Source organism: Lytechinus variegatus, chromosome 2 (genome assembly GCF_018143015.1).
Source record: "Lytechinus variegatus isolate NC3 chromosome 2, Lvar_3.0, whole genome shotgun sequence".
In the NCBI taxonomy this organism is placed as follows: Eukaryota; Metazoa; Echinodermata; class Echinoidea; order Temnopleuroida; family Toxopneustidae; genus Lytechinus; species Lytechinus variegatus.
The window spans coordinates 33,220,811-33,240,063 of record NC_054741.1 but is presented as its reverse complement, the minus strand read 5'-3'; the positions used below and the strand labels follow the sequence as shown (position 1 = coordinate 33,240,063).

Below are 19,253 nucleotides of genomic sequence, written 5' to 3'. Positions count from 1 at the left end.
GATAATAGGCCTTAGGAAAAATATTTTTACATAATTATATTATAAAAAAAAATCGACTCCCACTCATTATTTTAGCACGCAATCATCAGAATGACTGCATGCTGTCTGAATGACTGCATGCTTGCCTGCATTTCTATGCTCCGCCGTCAACCATAGATGGCGACATACCTCTATTAGCAGTGATTGGCATCTAATGTTGTGTGAAATTTATACAATTTTATTATGCAGTTCCTTGTATCACCTTTACCTTCTTTTCGTTGTTTATTTATTCACTTATTAATGCATTATACTATATCTATTCATTTATTCATTCGATCAATCAGTCAATCATTGATCCATCCATCCAGATACATTCATTCATCATTTTTTTATTTATTGATTTTTTTTTTGGGGGGGGTGTATTTTCACACTGAGTTAAATTCTGTTTCAAAGAAATAAGAATGATGTGAGAATCAAAACATACAGGTATTTGGAACCATAAATATAGAGGCTGTACCTGTCTGTAAATTATCAAAAAGTCAAGTACATCGAAATATCAAGTTGAAAAACTTAAAGAAATCATACTGGGCCTGGCATAAAAGTACATGTATAATGACTTAACCAAAATTTCACTAAAAAAAAGGTAACAGCATTTTTACTATTTTTTTTTGGAGAACTACATGTAGGAAGTTGTTTACTAATGAGACAGCTAACAACACTCTTCTCCTTGAATCTTATTTAGTTTGGAATGACTGATAAATTGATAACAAAAATTAATGGTGATTGGTGATTTGATATGTTAACTTTGACAAGGACTAAGGAGTGAAGATGGGCCCTGTCTCACAAAGAGTTTCAATTGGTCTGATGATCAATCTCAACTATGGACGGCCAGCAACGTCAAAATCTAGAAATGATGTATATACACACATTCATTTTTCTCTTGAAGTTTCAGTGCGATTGTCTTTGTTTACTAAGGAAATTGTGCAGATTTACTGAAAAAAAATTCTATGGATGGATTACCAAACAGTTGAAATTGATTGGATCAGTCATAACTCTTTGTCATCAACTTTGACAGAGAGCAATAACATTTCCTTCTCAAGGTGCAAAAAAAATCTAAAGAACATCGAACTCAAAGTGATGCATTTCACTAAATTAATAAGATCAATTTATTATGAGATATGGTTTCTTTTAATGCAGATACGAACCAATAGCACCATCTCGATTCCTCAACTACTCGTATTTTCTAAAACAGGATCCCAACTTATTGTTATTAAAGTTTACCATATTTTTAGTTTTAGTAAATCCCTCAAAAGTGAATGTTGCCACCCCGATCATTATAACAAAACATTAATTTGTATGGCTTAAAGCAGTTGATATTAAGGGTATGAAATAAAATGTTTTTCATTGGATATTATTTGAAATTTTGCAAGAAAATTTATTTGATCAGATACCAATCAAAATAGAGTAAAGTTTTGGTAGAAGGTCAGTACCTGTGACATACATGTACTTGAATTTTATCTAACATTCCAAATTTGAACTGTCCATGGAATTTTTTTTCAATGGCTGATGATGATGCCATTTGAAAATATGAAACTTCACAGGCTTTAAATAAGTGACTTTGACAATTGCATTTTCTCTAGATGTATCATTTCACCTAGTGTCCCCTTCTATCCATGATAAAAGTTTTATCTTTATATTTAACATATATTCGTAGAGTCATGTAGACATGTTCATGTCCAACATCTTAATTGACAAAACCAAATGTGCAATATCATTAGTAAAATGTTACATTCAGGTAGATGTCAATTTGAATGAGTTTACTTACGCAGACTGATTAAATCATGACAATACTCACATGTGTATGGAAAAACAAATGCTAAAAACAAATAAAACTGCCAGAATATGTAGTTCAAGTGAATACATGTAATTCTCTTATTCATCTCTCTTGAATCATAGACCAGTAGTTAGTACTTAGTACAAATTGAATAGTCCAATATATATAACCTCACGAGAAAAGTAAATCATTTAGTTTACCCACATTTCCTTAGACTGGTTCATACTCTACATCATGGAATCTCATATTTTCTATAATGAGGCCATTTTGTTCATATCCACTAAAAATTCCACTCCTTATGAAATTGAAATCCAAATGAAAATGGACTAGTGTACAAAACACAAGAAGTAAAAAAAAAGGAGATTTTTAGCCAAATTTCCCTTTGGCTTTGCCCCCTTGAGTTTTCCTTGATTGCACTAATAATGCAGCACTCGACTTCATCAGTTTGGTCAAAGTTCTATTTGCTTTCCAAGTCAAGAAAGACCACACTGTACAAGCTGTATTCAACTCTGAGAAATGGACATCAACATGCACTGCACAGTGCATAATGTATTGCCTGCATTAGAGTATACACTTGACTACAAGTCTTACCCAGGCCAAGGGTCACTATTTCACTTTTTGTATTTGTCCAGTCACCAAATCAAATAATAATGCTTCTTATTGCAACTTGGGTTTATTACTTTTTGCCTTGTCCCATGAACATATTAATCTTTCATTGCAATGCATTGTTAAATTGCTCTGAAAACCATACTTGTTCAAATAGAGCTAACTTTAGTAAGCTACCGTACCCTAAAAAAAGTAGATATTCAAAGATGAGTTTCAATAGAATAAAAATGGTATCAGTATATGTGATTAAAATGTACAACACATGTAATCACTGTATTTAGTATTTTAAGTGTACCTTTTCCAAACCTTTTCTGACACAGGTAAAGCATGATGGTATAAAATCAGGGCTTTGTTGGGCCATCTAGGTTTATTTGCTACCAAGTCAAGTTATGCCACATATTGCTTTGAATAAAGAGTACAGTAAGCCCTTATCCCTTTCAAAAGCAACTGAAAGTTTGAATTGTAAATTAGAGTGGACAAAGTTGAATGTAGAGTCTGCTAGGCCCTGGGAATTTCAAACTAATTTAAACATTTTGAAAAAATTGTATGATTCCGAGACATCACTATTCAAAAGCAAATACACTGATAATTCAAAAGATATTTTACAGCTGCTTCACATAATTAGGCTTATATTTTAAAAACATCATGATCTGTTAATTAATCAGGTCGTCAACATAATTTATACTTCATAATTTGCTTCCATCAGCTGAAAGTGCCTCTTCTTTCTTCTCCCTTGCCATGAGGTCTATAAATCCCTGAGCTAAATTTTCATGATCAAAGCCTGGTTCCATTTCAAAGTCTGGAGCTCTTTGGTATACGGTACAAGCAGCAGTAATACATAGATACGCTGTCAAACCCCAAGTAATAAATCCCTTGCCGTTGATAATGTGTTCAAAGTAGTGAAGCCAAGCAAATCGTCCTTTATTCGAGGTTCTTTGAGACTTGTGGTTATCACACAAGAGGAAATCAATAAGGGGTACACGGAAGACATCCTCTACTTCATTGGGGTTGATGTCAGGTTCAAATGTCTCGGGAATTAATCCTGTAACTGGTGTGATAAAGTAGCCATGTCGAGAGGTCATTGGTGGAAGCTGGGACACCACCTCGACGTCCGAAGGATGAAGACCGATCTCCTCCCAAGATTCCCGTAGCGCCGTTGCAGTGTCATCTGCATCCTCGTCATCCCGCTTTCCACCCGGAAACGCGACATCACCAGCATCAGCCCGAAGATGGGCTGCCCTCTTTGTAAGAAGTACCTCAAGATCTCCATTTTCACACAGTATCAACGGCACAAGAACAGATGCTTTCTTCTTCCGACTTGCAAACAACGCGATATCTGACTCATGCATTCGATCACTGAAATCTCTTTCCAGGAGTCTAGTTCTGATAGTGGACTTGCTTAGTGGCGGTTCCATGTTACTAGTAAATTGATATCCCAGCACACTGTTTTATTTTTCTTCTGTGGCTTTTCATCAGTTCATACCAGTCTTCTTGTATTTGTATTGAAGCCTAGCTATCTACACAGGCACAGCTCAGATGACTCAAATCTTCAATCAGGATATGAATCTACAATACAAGCAATCCCATCTGCCTTGCTAGCTCATCAACAATAGCTGCTTACAGTGGCTAGTATGTACACTGCCTATTTTCTAAGTCTTAGTTCACTTATAATTTGAAGTTTGTTCAGTTTGGATTGGAAACTGCAGCATATGACGAGTGGTTCCCGCATGCCACAGCCACAATTTGGCCCAAGTTAAGCATGGACCCTACCACATGAGTTAAGTATCCACTGCTTACAACACGCGATAAGGCAGTGCCAGGCTCTTTCTATTGTGAATGGTAATGCCGTGACTCGAGTCTATGACAATGGAATTGAAAAGAGACAATTTTTGTGCTTCAGATCACGTCGCGTCATTGTCGTTGATTCAAAACTCATATTCATTTCGAAATCCCTGGAAAAAGCTTGATGATGTCAGGTGACACACCTCCTAGCTCCTCATATTAACTCAATTGTAAACTAAATAGCAACATATCGATATCACAACAACGCAGCTAGCTGCATACATCAGCCTACTATACCGGTAAGTTCCACACGAGATCTACACCATATGGCGCAGTATATTTTGTAACCCGTCAGATGGCGCTAGACATCGTTGCACTGGCTGCATTAGCCAAAATCAATTTTGGTAAACTATTTTCGTTAACTATATTACCGTACCGTATTAGGTTCTAATTCAAACATTTACACAGAAGGGCAAACTTTACGGAGCAACTTATCTACAGTAATGGATACTACGTATGTAATACAAACAAAAAAGCAGAATTTAGTGTCTGATACACTCACCGATTTAGCCAAAGAAGACTCGTTATCCCATGGGCTCAGCTGTCAACCGACTGATCAGCTTCCATGCAATGTCAACGACGAAGAGAGGCGGGAAGATTTGAATGGGGATGCGAAACAGAACTCGCCCGAAACTCCTCCGACTAATAACGATCCTTGCTCGCCTGCTGCTGCGGAGCAAAACAGCAGCGGATTTGGAGACGAGATTGGACCGGATGAAGAACACAAGAGTAATGATTCCGAGTCAGACGAAGAAAATGGAAATCTATTTCCTTCGATATTTCAGACAGATAATCTCACTCATGCTGAACGTTTGCAAGCATATGCAAGTATTTTCCTGGCAAAATCGGAATCATGGGACGACAGAAGTTTTGATATTCATCAGGAATTGTATCTTTTCTTGACTGAAGCAGTCGTGAACTTTTGGACAGGGATCTGGAAAGTAGAAAATAATTGTGACGTTGTTATTGAGGTGAAGCACTTGTTTCATGTTTGTTTTTTGTACAAATTTGGTATGAAGATGGTGATTATCATGATAACATGCTTTAGACCAAATAGATCTAGGCTACTAGGCCTACATTGTAGATCTATAGTAGGATGGGGGGTCGGGTGTCCGAACACACATTACACTAAAATACAAATTCATTAGTTGTAATTATCTTCTATTTTGTTCTTTATAATATTTCCTGACATTTTGTACTAAAAAATGATAAAACTTCCCTTGTAAATTTTTCCAAATGACTATCTAAAATTGATCATCCGGACACACACACAACAACTGGGTACATACAGTCTATGACTCCTAGTCTGTGACTTCTGCTGAACTGCTTTGGCTTTACTCACCAGCAAAATGTCAATAAATTTTCAGAAACGATGGTTATTCCTGTCTAGATGACAGACTATATGCTGTGGTTATGTTTTTATAATGACACCTATACAGGAATATTGATGATGACTGCTGATGATGACATTGATTATGATGATGATGATGATGATGATGCCTGGTAAAGATGATGATAATCTTGATTGTAATGATTGTGCTTAAGCCTTAATTGCTTATCAATGATAATGGAGAATGTTCTGACCATGCAGACAAATTAAGAGCTTCTAAGGCCATAAGGGTGATTAATATCGAAAGAACTGTGTGCTGCTAAGCAAACTTCTTTCTGCCATGGAGGAGGTCATCATCATTCATGAAATATGTAGTAGACTCTGTGTACAATGTTTATTAAGCTTTGACAGATGTAGATTCTCTAACAACACTTTCAGGAATGCTATTTCACAAGTCCAAAACTTGGTTGGCCTTGCAGAAGAAAATCTTTCTTTCATCAAGCCAATTATATGAATGCATCTACTTTATGAATGTTTAATTAATAGATTTACCTGTACTTTTTTTAAATTAGACTGACTATGCTCCACATCCAGAAAGCAGACAGCAGCACCTGAAGGCCAAAGTGCACATCAGTGAACCCTTCCTGTGCATGGTTGATGGAGCTCTTTGCACAGAGGAAAAGTCTGGGGAGAGAGATGAAGTGGAAAGGAAGATAAGAGGAATTCTAGAGAAATCAGAGGGACTTGTTGACCTCACAGACCTCTATCCTGTCTACAACAAAACTGGCCTGCTAGACAACACTGCCTTGGCTATCGAACATGCTAGGTGAGGAAATTTATTGGACCATTTTCCAGAAATCATTGTAATCTTGTTAGAACATGTGTCATACAAATAATAACAGATAACCTTAATAGACATATTTTTACAGATTGAGAAATAGGTCTTCGGGAATGTCATTAGGTATCAAAACTTGTTGAGAAGTTGAAATAAATCTAGAGGAATTTGCTCGTCTGGCAATCAAATAACAGTCTCACAGATAATTATTCCATTTTGAATACCTGTAATCATAAGAATCCCCCCCCCCAAAAAAAAAGAATAAATAAATATATAAATACATGTAGACAAATGAATTTTAAAATATTAAAGTGGAGCGTTGTGGCCCAGTGGATTAGTCTTCGGACTTTGAGACAGAGGGTCGTGGGTTTGAATCCCAGCCATGGTGTAATTTCCTTCAGCAAGAAACTGATCCACAATGTGCTGCACTCAACCCAGGTGAGGTAAATGGGTACCGGTAGGAAATAATTCCTTAAAAAGCTGTGTGCGCTATGAACGCCTAGCTTAGCCGGGTAATATAGGAGCGCCTTGAGCACCTAACAAGGTGGATATGAGCGCAATGTAAATACCCTATATTATTTATTATTATTAAATTAAAACAAATCATAAAATTTCACGCACAAAAAGAAAAGAAATACCGGTAGATCAGATTAAAATAGCTGGATTTTGTTTTGATTTGTGTTTGATGCCAGGTTCTTCTACCAAAATCTTTGGAGACCTATGGATGATGAGGATGACCTAAGTGGATCAAAGTACATGGATAAATATCTCAAACCAAGACTAAAATTGTGAGTATTGCACTGCAATCTGTCAATGCAAGTACATCAAGCCGATATATAATTTATTCATATCGTTTAATGGAATGACCTATATATCCCTCTCCCATCCTTGCCTCGCCCTATAGTGGAGATCATGAACATGTACCAGAATACTTATACCCCTTAATAAAATCAAATGAACTGAGGGAGGAGGTCAATCTCCTGTTCTTCACTAATTCTGTGCAACCCAATCCTACCTTGTCAGTCGTCACCCAATCAGATATTTATTTTTTGTATAATTTAAATATTGTGCAGCTTCTGATACCAAGATTATGAATATCAGGACAAGAAGTCAGTTGGCAGTTTGTAATTGTATGTTGTTCCATAAAGTATTTTTTCAGGAATTTGTGAAAACTTATAGAATTGAAATTATAAATTACTACAAAGCACTGTTAATTCACACGATCCCATGCCATTTGAATAATATTTCTTTATTCAAGATTGATCAAATATAAATCTTAGAACCCAATCAGTCCTAAAAATATTTAAAATATGTAAAAATAAAAACAGTGAAGTACATATGAAATTGACAAAACAATGCATAATGAAACAAAATGTTTGTCAACATATTGTTGAAAATGTTTTCATCCAGGTTTTTGTAAAAGAGGGAATTACTGGTAATAACAAAAATATTCATACATGCATCTCATTTTCATGAACAGAATACCGTATATGAAAAATAATTTTGCTGGCTAAAATGAATTACACAGCGACACCCTTCCGGCTTTACGTGTCTCTCAATGTCTTTGCAAGTTTTGCATCGATCAGAGTGGACCAAGCTTCAAATTGACCCCCCCCCTCCAAGTAAAAACTTATTTATTTCTGGCTTCCATTCCTACCCAAGAATGCAACATTTAGACCATGTTGTCTAAAAATAATAACTAGATTGAGAATTAATTCTACATCTCTAAAATTTCTTCTACTAATTAGTGCCTAGACCTGTTAAATAAATCAAATAATGCACAGGCTTTGTGTGATGTTAGTGGCAATGGAGGCATTTTTAGTCATTCACAATGTTTACCAAAAGCACTCCGCCCAAACACCTCGTTCTTATGACTATTATACCTTCAGTGCACGGCATCATTGCTAGCATTTTATATTATTGAATAAAACACTTGTAGTGTATATGACGTCAAGGAGAAGCGAATTCCAGCCCACATCGTTAGAAAGCACCAGATGGCTCTTTCAGAATGTCTCGACAAATACGACCGCATCGCCTCTCTTCAGGCTCAGCTGGAAGATGGTGATGGTAGCGAAGGCGGTGTTGATGAACTGGACATGAATGAGAGCTGTATGGTGGTTGACATCATGGGGCTTAATGAAGAGATTGAAGTCCTTAAGATGAAAATGGAGAAACTTGAGAACCCTGTCTTGAGGTAAGCTATGGAATGGGGTTTCTGTTTTTCTATTTTAAAACCTAACTTTTGTGTCTTTGAAAATGGTCAATTCCGTTCCAAAGGGACATGAACTGGAATTTCAGTTTTGTCTTAGAATCACTGAGCCCCAAAATCTGTCAATATTTTCTTATTCTGCTCTTTTACTCTCTTATCTCCATCCTGTTTTCCTTTTCCCTTTTCCTCCTCTTTCTTATTCTGCTTCTTTTCTCCTCTTTCTCCTATTTTTATCTTCTTCTTCCTCTTCTCTTTCTCTTCCTCCTTCTTATTCTCCATCATGTACTTAACCTCTCCTATGTCCCTTTATTTCCTCTTTCCTGCCGTAGGTCTTTGATGGATATCCCAAATGCAATGCTATTGGAGAGGAGTACTTTGGGAAGCCAAAGTAGAGAGGACAGCTCGCCAAAGACATTCCTAGTCACTAAGACATTAACTGCTGGTATGATACAGGTACAGAAAGCCATTATGTTGACATTAAGACCTTCCTCATAGAAATTTGATCTAGGGAGGGGGGGGCTGACCAGTTTATGTAAATGTATGTTTCAATATGACTTTTCCTTTTTCTTTTTTTTTGATCAGAGCTTGATGGACAGATAATTTTTCACCCTTTTTTTCTTTAAAGTTTGAGGTGCATTCATTTCCTGCAAAATGTAGTTCATCAATGTTTGAGGAATGTCCCTTTTTTGTTATCTTGAACATGTTTGAAGTGCCAAATATATAATAGTACTATTAATCTTCTCATAGTTGTCTATTTAATTTTTTGGGGGGATCCGCACTCATACATATATAGATCACACTCATTATAAGATGGGACACAGGTTGAATCTAAATGCCCATTTATGTACTCCATTGTCACTGTAGAATCTCAACCTAGGTCCTGATGTGGTCTTAGAGCACTGCAGATCACCCGGGGAAGCGCTGTCAAGGTCCTACAACAGTGACACCATCCTAATCTTCCCTGGTTCCTACACTGGTGAAAGATTCTATACCCTCCAGCATTCTGTCACTATCAAGGGTGAGTTGGGACAATTTTAGGACTCAATCTTATAGTTGTAATTGATTCAAATTCATCTCAACCATGGAAAGCAAACAATGTCTCCGAACATCTTCTCGAAGGCATATATATCAGTATTTAATCCTATCTTTAAAATAAAAAAAAAGAAGCGAGCATGATTTTACATCATGTGTGTGGTTTTATTCTCTTTAAATTTAACCGTGTGAAATGGAGACCTCAGCCCTTATGTTTGTGGAATTTTGTTTAAATAGTAAGTGCCAAAGAATTCCTGAAATTTTGATAGTCATTATCCTTTGTTTATTTTCTTCCCATTTCAGTTTAAAACATAACTTTATGAATATATTTCATAGCAGGATTCGGACAATCTTCAATGAGTTAACAATATTTCATTCATATTGTATTTATTGCTTTGAAACACTAAAATTGATTAAACCAATTTCACTCCATTAAAAATGAAAACAATGTAATAATCTAAAGTAGAGTTAAATCATTCAGTGCTGTGATGACAGTAACCAATGTGTACACATATACCACATGTCATAACCAAAGTGAAAATCATTACAAGGGGAAGGCTATTTGAATTGGTGTGTAATGCTTACATTGTACTTGTATTCTTTTTTCTGTAGGAGTAGGAAAAAGGGAGGATATTATCATCAGATGTGAAGAGTTGGCTGACATCTTCTTGGACTGTGACGCATCTGGGGCTATGATTTCCAACCTTACCTTACAAGATGATAACAGTGCCACCAGTGAGGGCCTCATTGCTGTACGTGCAGGAGGTATTTTAACATTCATCTTAGTTTGTTCCTTATCTTCATACATGAAACTTGTACTTGACACAAATATGTAGTTTCAGTTATTTTCTAAATCATACAACATGAAAATACAAGAAAAATTCAAAAGTGATACTGGTAATGGTATATCTAACAATATTTGCAAAACGCCCTTTCATAATGATATAGAGATAAGTAAAATCTAAAATTAAAGCTTACAGTTAGGGTGCCTTCTGAATTTGAATGCATTAAAGAAACCAAACTAAAAAAAAAGGGAAAAAAAAAACAAACTTGCAAGCATCCACAAAACAGTAAGGATGATATTGTCTTGAACCACTGAGCTTGATCGGAGAGAATGGGAAAAAGAAGGTGAAATAGGGATTAAATAAACAGAAATATAAAGGTTGGTAGTCATGAGATTGTGCATAAAATGGGACAGGTCTGTTGAAGATGCAAGCCAGTTCATTATTGATTTTGTACATAAATTCACAACAAAGGGCCTTTTTTTACACAACAATGTCTCCTGAGGGCTTAAATGAATACAAGGATGCTCTTGTATGTTCTATTGACTGGCCTCATTGCCCCTTTCATTAGCAATTGATATTTTGTTGCCCCTCTTTAATTTTCATATTTGTGCTGTAATGTTGAAGTGTGTTCTAAAGAAAAGCGGCCTGCCCTTAAAATATCGTTTTGGAGTTTGTGCATTGAAAAAAAAAGTATCATATTAAGGAAGGCCTTGAATTTCGAGGCTGAAAGGATAAATACTGCATTAGATGAAGCCCCCTCTATGAAAAAAAAACCCTCAGTGAATAAGTAATATATTAAGAAATGATATGATAATGTGGCCTTAACCTATTTTGTGTGATCTTTCTTTCATAATAGGCAGTTTAATGATGAATGGCTGCTTGCTTCAAAGTGGTGGAACAGGTGTTAATGTCTTCAGAGGAGGTTCTTTAGAGATGACAGGATGCGAGATCAAAGACATCCAGGTAGGAAGTTTCATGTAGACTTTATGCATATGACATAACCTCAGAGGATATATGAATATGTGTAAACAGAGTTGTCAGAGATTCACCAGTTAAAGATCACCAGTGCAAGGCAAAGGCTTTAAGCTCTATGATGGTGACTCAATGACGTAAATGCACAAGATCTTTTATCAACCCTCTATAACTTTCAAACAGTCCAAATTATCAAAGTGGTTAAAGGATATAGCTAGGATGGAGTGTGTATGAACACCTGTTCATGCTTTCATTCTACACAAACTAAATGCAAATAAGATTGAGTAACCCAGAATTAAAGGCAACTAAATGTAACATTTTGAACTCTCATTGGTTGAACTGTGATTTCTCCCACTGAACTTTGAAATGTTCATCTGTTGAGCATTTCTTGAAAGTACTTGTCAGACGTTTTATCAAAAAAATCCTGCGTTTATCCGACAGTTGCCTTAGGAAATGTTTTTCTCAGTCAATCAAAATCAAGAAAAGTTTTCAGATCAAGACCCTGTTGCATAAAAGTTACTGTTTTGGTAACTTTGCCATGCAATGGTAACTACCATGGTAACAATACTCATCAGCCAATCAAATTCAAGGATTCCATGAAAGTTACGATTGGATGGCAAAGTTACCATAATAGTAACTTTTATGCAATGGGGCCCTGACATTTTGTCAGACAATATTGATGAAACACTCCCCTGGTAAGCAATTTTTTTTTTATACTTCCATTCATTCCAAAGAGGAATGGATTGAGGTGCAAGGCGGGTTCATCTGTTATCATCTCTGATACAAACATCCATCGTTGTGGGTTACACCAGCTTGCTGAGGAAGATGGGAGTGATGTCACTGATATCACCAAGGACAGTCTAACGGCTGGTATAATGGTTGAGGTAGGTTTAACTTCAAACAAATCTTTCCCCTTCCTGTATTACTAGACAAAATGATAATGCTGACCTAACAAAAACAGCATTTGGAATGGACTGAGGGCAATCAATGACTCCTCCCTTAGTTATTAACCCATATGAAACCTTATTCTATATATTTACCAACTCTCAACTTTATTTCAAAAGTATTAGTCAATACTCATTCATCTTCCAATTAACTCTCGGACGCATAATCGCTTAAAGGGTTTCTTACAACATTCTTCTCACTATATGGTACACTTCCCAAATTCAGAGTAAATTTATAACATACAAGATCGTTTTGTATTGACTAACCATTGTAGAAAAGTTTCACTTGATAACTCCAGTCAGATTTAATATTAGATATTTTTTTAGATTGCTTGCAGAGTTTTGAAATAGACTGTAGACCTCATAACTTAAACAGCATTTAAGTATGTTTTGTTTCTTCATTATGAAATGCTTAGAGTACAGTCACCATTAGACTTACTTGCACTATTTGTTATCAAGTTATTTGATATCTTCAATGCATATTATTAGCTTTATCATCCATTTTGGTATTGAGCTTTATTATCTACTGACAACCCTACACTTTACAACACATAGTAAGATGCATAAAACTCTCTTATCTCTATTAACAGATCCAGGAGAGCGATGAGAAAGACGATAAGACAACTCTAACCCTGGTGGATACCAAGGTCTATGATAACCATGGCGCAGGAATGGCCCTCCTTGTGGGATCAAACAAAGAAGAGGAGCCGGAACCCATCACCACCGATGTCATCGAGTTGATCTCTGGTGTCAATGTTCTTGACATGAAGAATAATGATTTCAAGGATAATTTACTTGGAGATGCAATGCTGGCACGTTTTGTTGATGATTAGATGTTCTCGATATGAAGAATAATGCTATCAAGGATAACTTACTTGGAGATGCAATGCTGGCACGCTTTATTGATGATTAGATGTTCTTGATATGAAGAATAATGATTTCAAGGATACCTTTCTTGGAGACGCAATGATGGCATGCCTTGTTGATGATTAAAAGTTCTTGACATGAAGAATAATGACATCAAGGATAACTTACTTGGAGATGCAATGCTGGCCATTTTTGTTGATGTTTAGATGTCCTTGATGTGAAGAATAATGATCTCAAGGATACCTTACATATAGATGCAATGCTTTGATGATGATTAGAAATCTATTTAGATGTATTATGTTGAGTAGAGGATAGGAATGTTAACAGATTACTCTTCAGGGAAGTTTTCACTCTCTTGTCTGTCCAGAACGTTGATGGCCAGAATACACAAAGTTGGTTTTGAAACAGAGGTTTAAAATCATGGTGTATGCTGTGACATGAGTCACGTGACATATGCTCCTGCGACAGTTGCACCAGGCCTTATTTTATCCAAGTTGTAGGGTTAGGGTTGCAATAGGCTTTCATATTGGGTTAAGGGTTGTGATGAGGAGTAGGGTATAGTCATAAATCCAGGTTTGAAGTTGGTCATTCGATTAGTGAGTGGAATTTACAGCAGAGCAGTTATCTCGAGAGCAAATATCATGGAATTGGTTTATGCAGATTTCATGCATTGAATTATACGTGTGTAATGACAAAGCGTCCGATATTGAATGCATGTTTATCACAGGGCACTGATCTGGCCTATGATTCCATTTGCCTCTGCATTCATTACTGGATGCTTACTTCATGTGGGGGGGAGGTGTCCTGGTCTAGTGGTTAAGACACTTGTCTTTCAATCTGAGGGATGTTGGTTCGATTCCCAGCCATGGCATGTTTTCCTTCATCAAGAAATCTACCCACATTGTTCTGCACTCAACCCAGGTGATGTAAATGGGTACCGGCAGGAAGTAAGTCCTCAAAAAGCTGTGCGCACCAGACTCGTTAGACTAGTTTAGCCAGGATAATATAGGAGTGCCTTGAGCACCTAACAAGGTGGATACATGCGCTTTTCAAATCCTATATTATTTACTTATTATTGCTTGATGCCGAACTAAGCGCAGTCAAAGAATAAAATCTGCCAAAAGTGTACGGATTTAAAACCAGCTTTGTGAATTCAGCCCATTAGGCTTTTGTATTCTTCAGCTCAACTGCTGCATGCTTGTCAGTTAATTAATCTGATTCAAACTTTCTTTTGTCATCTCAAATTTTGAATTCATGGCATAGCATCAGTATGCTATTGTTTTAGGCCTAAAAGTGTCTTGAACTGTGAGATTTTTTTTCTATTAGAGACTTTGAAATGAAATTGCCAGTGCTACAAATACATGTTTCTGGTTAATGTTGTTTCAGTTCCTTGAGCACATAATACATGTTGATTTCTTGCTTTAAAAATGTTTTATTCTTTTATTATTTGTTTTTTTTTAACTGAGACACAGTAGTAGTAACTAATGTTTGTACTCTTTGTGAATTATGAATGCTCTTTGGAAAAAATGTCTTAAATTTAAATTGTCTTCCAGCTCTCAGCCCTAAAGAAATCATTATTACTTTATACTGCCTTGTTTAACTCAGCGTTTGTGTTTGTATGTTTCATAGCTGTGCAAAATTTATCATTCCAGAAAGGAACAAAAGAAAAGTACTGAAATATGCCAAAGATTCTGTTTTTTCTAATACATAGTTTTTGCTGTTGAACTAATGAAATGTATGTTCTTTATTCTGAGCCAATATTATTTGATGAAAAATATATATTTATGCTCTCTCCACCAAGTGATTGCAGAAGTATTATGGTGGTGTTTTTTTTTTTTTTTTTTTTTTTTTTGCTGTCCATGCGCCATCCTGATTTTGTTCTTTTTAAATAAAGAACCATTTGACAAATAAAATTTAAACTTCTCCCAGCTTCATGTATAAGAATGCTAATTATATGTGTTTTTATGTATCAAGGTCATAGGTCATGTGGATTGAAATACCTTGTACTTGCAATTGCTGAATAACCATTTGAGAGAAAACTTCAAACTAGTTATGTGAATGTAATAATCAAGGTATGGTATACTATGTAATGAAATAAGGGACAATGATCTGATTAGATTTGGATGTCACACAGTTAGGTGTGTGATATTGGTGGACTAAGTGCAGTTGAGAATCCATATACATGTTATTTCATAAAAAGCTTCTTGGCATTACCTATCTGTATATTTTGCTTGTAAAATGTAGATGTTTATATTTCTACATGTATGTGTGAAACACTAAGTCAGTTAAGAATGTGTATTTTTGTATGGTACAATTGCAAATGTATTCAGCTGAAATCAATATAGTTTATGCAAGTAATTTATGAATAGAATTAATGTTGTAACATAATTGTGAATTCTGTTCACAACCTTATGATGAACATTGTTCAGTGTATTCAATGATTCCATCACTAACCCAAAAAGCTTGTTTGTTGTGTCAATTGTCGGCAAAATTAGGAAAATTTTCAACTCTTTTGATATTGATGTTGTATGTCGACTTAAAGAAAATGAGGTTATATGCAAATATAATAATAGGCTGTGGGAAAATATGGTGGGAATATGGAGGTAGGTCTGGTGGTATCTTAATTTTCCAAGCCCCAAAGAAACGATAGTCAATTGCCTGTCAATCTGGGAATAAATAAATCCGTTCATACCTATCAAAGAAATGCCTAATATTGTATTCACTTTGCTTGCAACTTTGATAAAAATAATTGATCTTGTTATTTGATCATTTCTTTTTGTATCAGTTGGAAATCTTTTTTTCATATATAAGAATAGTAGTTATGGATCGTGGATGCACATTTACTTCAATTCAGTTTCAATTCAAGTAAATAATTATTTAAATCATGGAATCAATATTTTATTTTGTTCTATCTTGCATGTATATTTTGAGAAAATTTATAGTATAAAGAATTTTTGTTTTTGGAGAGATACAGTGACAACTCATTTTGGAAAGTCATTTATATATCTTGTGTATGTCTTTTTTATGATTTTTTTCAATATTTGAAAGAAAAATAGGATTTTAGGCGTGAAAATGGCATAAAAAGATATAATGAATAGGATTTTTTTTTTGAGGGGGGGGGGGCAGACCTGGGGTTCATATGATTTCTTTACATTCCAATCATTATTGGCCAAGAAAGATACATGATTTACCTTGAAACCTCTAAATTGACTGGCTTGAATGAAACTTGAGAAATCGGTTATAATTTTGTTGGGAGAGCTTATTCTGTTTTGCAGCCAAAACACAGGTCAATTAATTTAATCATTTGACTAACCGCCCTTCACACGGTAAAGAAAAAATTGTAATTTGAATTATGATTCCAGTGAAAAATAAGGCTAATCACGAATGTTTAGCACATGTGAAACCAAACTTGAATCACAAACGCTAATCAAAATCACGAATTCAAATTCTACTCCGGAGGTGAATTCCGGTTAAGTTTCAGTATGAATTTTCCGTGTGACAGGTCCGATGATTCTAAAGACGAATTGCAATCTTTATTACATGTACAATGATGATTCAAGATTCACGTGTGAAAAGGCCCTTAGTATTCTCTTATCTGTATTCAACTCATCGAATGCCTCAAATTTTAATTTATGTCAGCTGTGAAGAAGAAATGAAATAAAGCAAAGATGCAATGTTTTCAAAATAGAAAGAATGAGAAAAATTGTGATATTTTTACATGTGTTGCTTTATAATTATAGTTGTTCGATTTATCACTATTCTCATCATTGTCATCCCCACCACCACCAGCATCACCATCATCATTTTCTTCAGCATTTCAAAATAGATAATCCAGAGAGGTACATTAACAAATGAATGAGAAGACCAATACACATACCAGTAATTAGGCTTGTGTCATGACATCGAGTTGCCACGTCAGGTCGAGCAATCACGATAAACCGACCATTCAAGAAAAGGACCCCCTCAATTCCCCAAACATAAGAGTCCAATTTACCCGACCTTTTGAGGAACGGGCACCCTGAATTCCCAAAAGCTCGGGTCCAGTTTACCCGATGCCTCATGAAAATTATAGCAAAACTTGAATGGTAAGGTAAACTAGGCCCAACGTTTCAGGAATTTAGAGGGCCCTTCTCGAATGGTCGGGTATACGCGATTGATGTGATGACACAAGCCCAATAATTACAATATATGTGACATAAGCAATATTAGCTCGGAGGGGGGTGTAAGATTTTATTTGGACGGGGATGTGCGGCTGAAGGTTCAAAACCCATATTTACGGGTCATTTTGGCTAAAGAGGTAACGGTACCCATTATTAAGGATTAAAATTTTACCCAAAAAAAAAAAGTTATCACCCAAAATTAGAGGAGAATATGGACCCATGTTTAAGGCCATTGTCTAAAAATTGGTGATTTTAGGGATTTTCCAGCATAAAACCATACCCTGTTTAGGGATTTCGTCCAAAAAAGCGACCCATTCCGGCAGCACATCCCCGTAAGCCTTATTCACGAGTACCCCCCCCGGTATTAGCTTGATGAGAGTTACAGAGGCTGCCTGGGTATAGAAAAGGTTCGCTAATAACCACAACCAACAGGTCTTCCTGCCAAACTCCATTCAGTGGCCAGTTGCACAGAGATGCAAACACAACTCTTAACATCATATGCAACTCTATCCAATGAACCGGGGGGGGGGGGGGTGTTTCACAAAGATTTAATAGTCTTGCTTAAAACGCGGCTGCACACATGCTATTTCAGGCATGTTCCGATTGATGGATACACGGTAGCGCGCATCCCATGCCCATTATTTGACCAATGCGGGGATGTGTTATATACCGCACGCAACTGGGAATCTAAGTGCCACTGTACGCTACAGTAAGTCACATTTAACAGATCTTTGTGAAACACCCCCTGGTCATACAAAAATAAAACTGAAGAAAATATTAGATTCATTGAAACTGAGACTTTACTTCAACTGTCTCATCCTAATTATATCCATTCTTCTTTATAAATGTATTAATCAATTTAATTACTTATAATCTAGGGTAGTCATTTATTACAAGCAATCTGCTAAATAATGACAATCCTTTTGCTACAAATTGTTTTTTGGAATGACATTTATTAGTACCCGGTACACCTTCTCTATGATGGAGGAGCCGTGGTGTAGTTGTTCTGACTTTCACCTTGAAAACAGAGGGTCGTGTGTTCTAATCCCACCGCGGTCTGGCGTCCTTTGGCAAGGCGTTAATCCACACTTTGCCACTCTCGACCCAGGTGCTAAATGGGTACCCGGTAGGATGTGAAAGTCATTGTAGCTTTCCAGTAATGTGCGCCTCACAGGCGACTGACTGGAATACTCCCCAGGGAGTGGAGGATGTGTACACATTGTGTGCGGGAATGACTGATTGAATCTGACGACCGGGGTAATAAAATATCTGTAAAGCGCTTAGACACGTCGTTCCAATGGATTAAGCGCTATATAAAAGCGTATTATTATTATTCATGCCAAAAACAGTCGTCAATATATCATTTTTGTTATGTTAAGCAATCAAATTAAACTGGCAAATCACTGCATCCATAAAGTACCGAAGTGTGACATCATCTATTTTCACTTTATGCATATCAACGTTCTGAAACACTAAAAAGTTTTTGGTGACGTCATCACTTTGGTACACTATATGCAACTTGATTATTGCAAGAGAATACACAATAAAAATAAGATTCTGAACAAATATATAAATTAAATAAGTGAAATTTTTATTAACTGTAACATGTGAAAATGAGATATATTCCAGTTATAATAAACAGACCTGCCAACCTTCTACAACCAAAAAAAGTATTCTTCTTAGAAAAAAGGTATTTTTTTACAAAAAGAGTATTTTTTTAAATTTGCCTCAACATAACAATCGCCAGCCTGTTGTAGTGATAATTGATAATTCACCCTTTTAAACATGTGCTCGTAGGCAAGAATTTACTTGTTCTTTTCATGCAACAAGTTCCTGGCCCAACAGTGATTTTTACCGT

The 19,253-nt window shown here is 36.0% G+C and overlaps 2 protein-coding genes across 2 annotated transcripts; one reads left to right on the top strand and one right to left on the bottom strand.

The window, feature by feature from the left end:
- Positions 1 to 1,118: 1,118 nt before the first annotated feature.
- On the bottom strand, positions 1,119 to 4,251 carry LOC121407896 (nudix hydrolase 11-like). The gene has a single exon (XM_041599136.1). It carries the CDS (start codon positions 3,832 to 3,834, stop codon positions 3,106 to 3,108), a length of 729 nt encoding a protein of 242 aa, XP_041455070.1. The 5' UTR covers positions 3,835 to 4,251; the 3' UTR covers positions 1,119 to 3,105.
- Positions 4,252 to 4,343: 92 nt separating this feature from the next.
- Positions 4,344 to 13,670, top strand: LOC121407895 (SHC SH2 domain-binding protein 1-like). Its single transcript, XM_041599135.1, has 10 exons — positions 4,344 to 5,232; positions 6,164 to 6,417; positions 7,119 to 7,214; positions 8,366 to 8,620; positions 8,965 to 9,088; positions 9,500 to 9,653; positions 10,280 to 10,432; positions 11,309 to 11,415; positions 12,159 to 12,308; positions 12,959 to 13,670. The coding sequence occupies exons 1-10, from the start codon at positions 4,705 to 4,707 to the stop codon at positions 13,199 to 13,201; spliced, it is 2,064 nt and encodes a 687-aa protein (XP_041455069.1). The 5' UTR covers positions 4,344 to 4,704; the 3' UTR covers positions 13,202 to 13,670.
- The last annotated feature ends 5,583 nt before the right edge of the window (positions 13,671 to 19,253 follow it).

Bases quoted from the DNA above. Each gene is read 5' to 3' on its own strand.
- LOC121407896 (XM_041599136.1), bottom strand. From the start codon at position 3,834: ATGGAACCGCCACTAAGCAAGTCCACTATCAGAACTAGACTCCTGGAA.
- LOC121407895 (XM_041599135.1), top strand. From the start codon at position 4,705: ATGGATACTACGTATGTAATACAAACAAAAAAGCAGAATTTAGTGTCT. The intron at 7,215-8,365 runs GTGAGTATTGCA...AAACACTTGTAG, and splicing joins CTCAAACCAAGACTAAAATT to TGTATATGACGTCAAGGAGA. The intron at 12,309-12,958 runs GTAGGTTTAACT...CTCTATTAACAG, and splicing joins CGGCTGGTATAATGGTTGAG to ATCCAGGAGAGCGATGAGAA.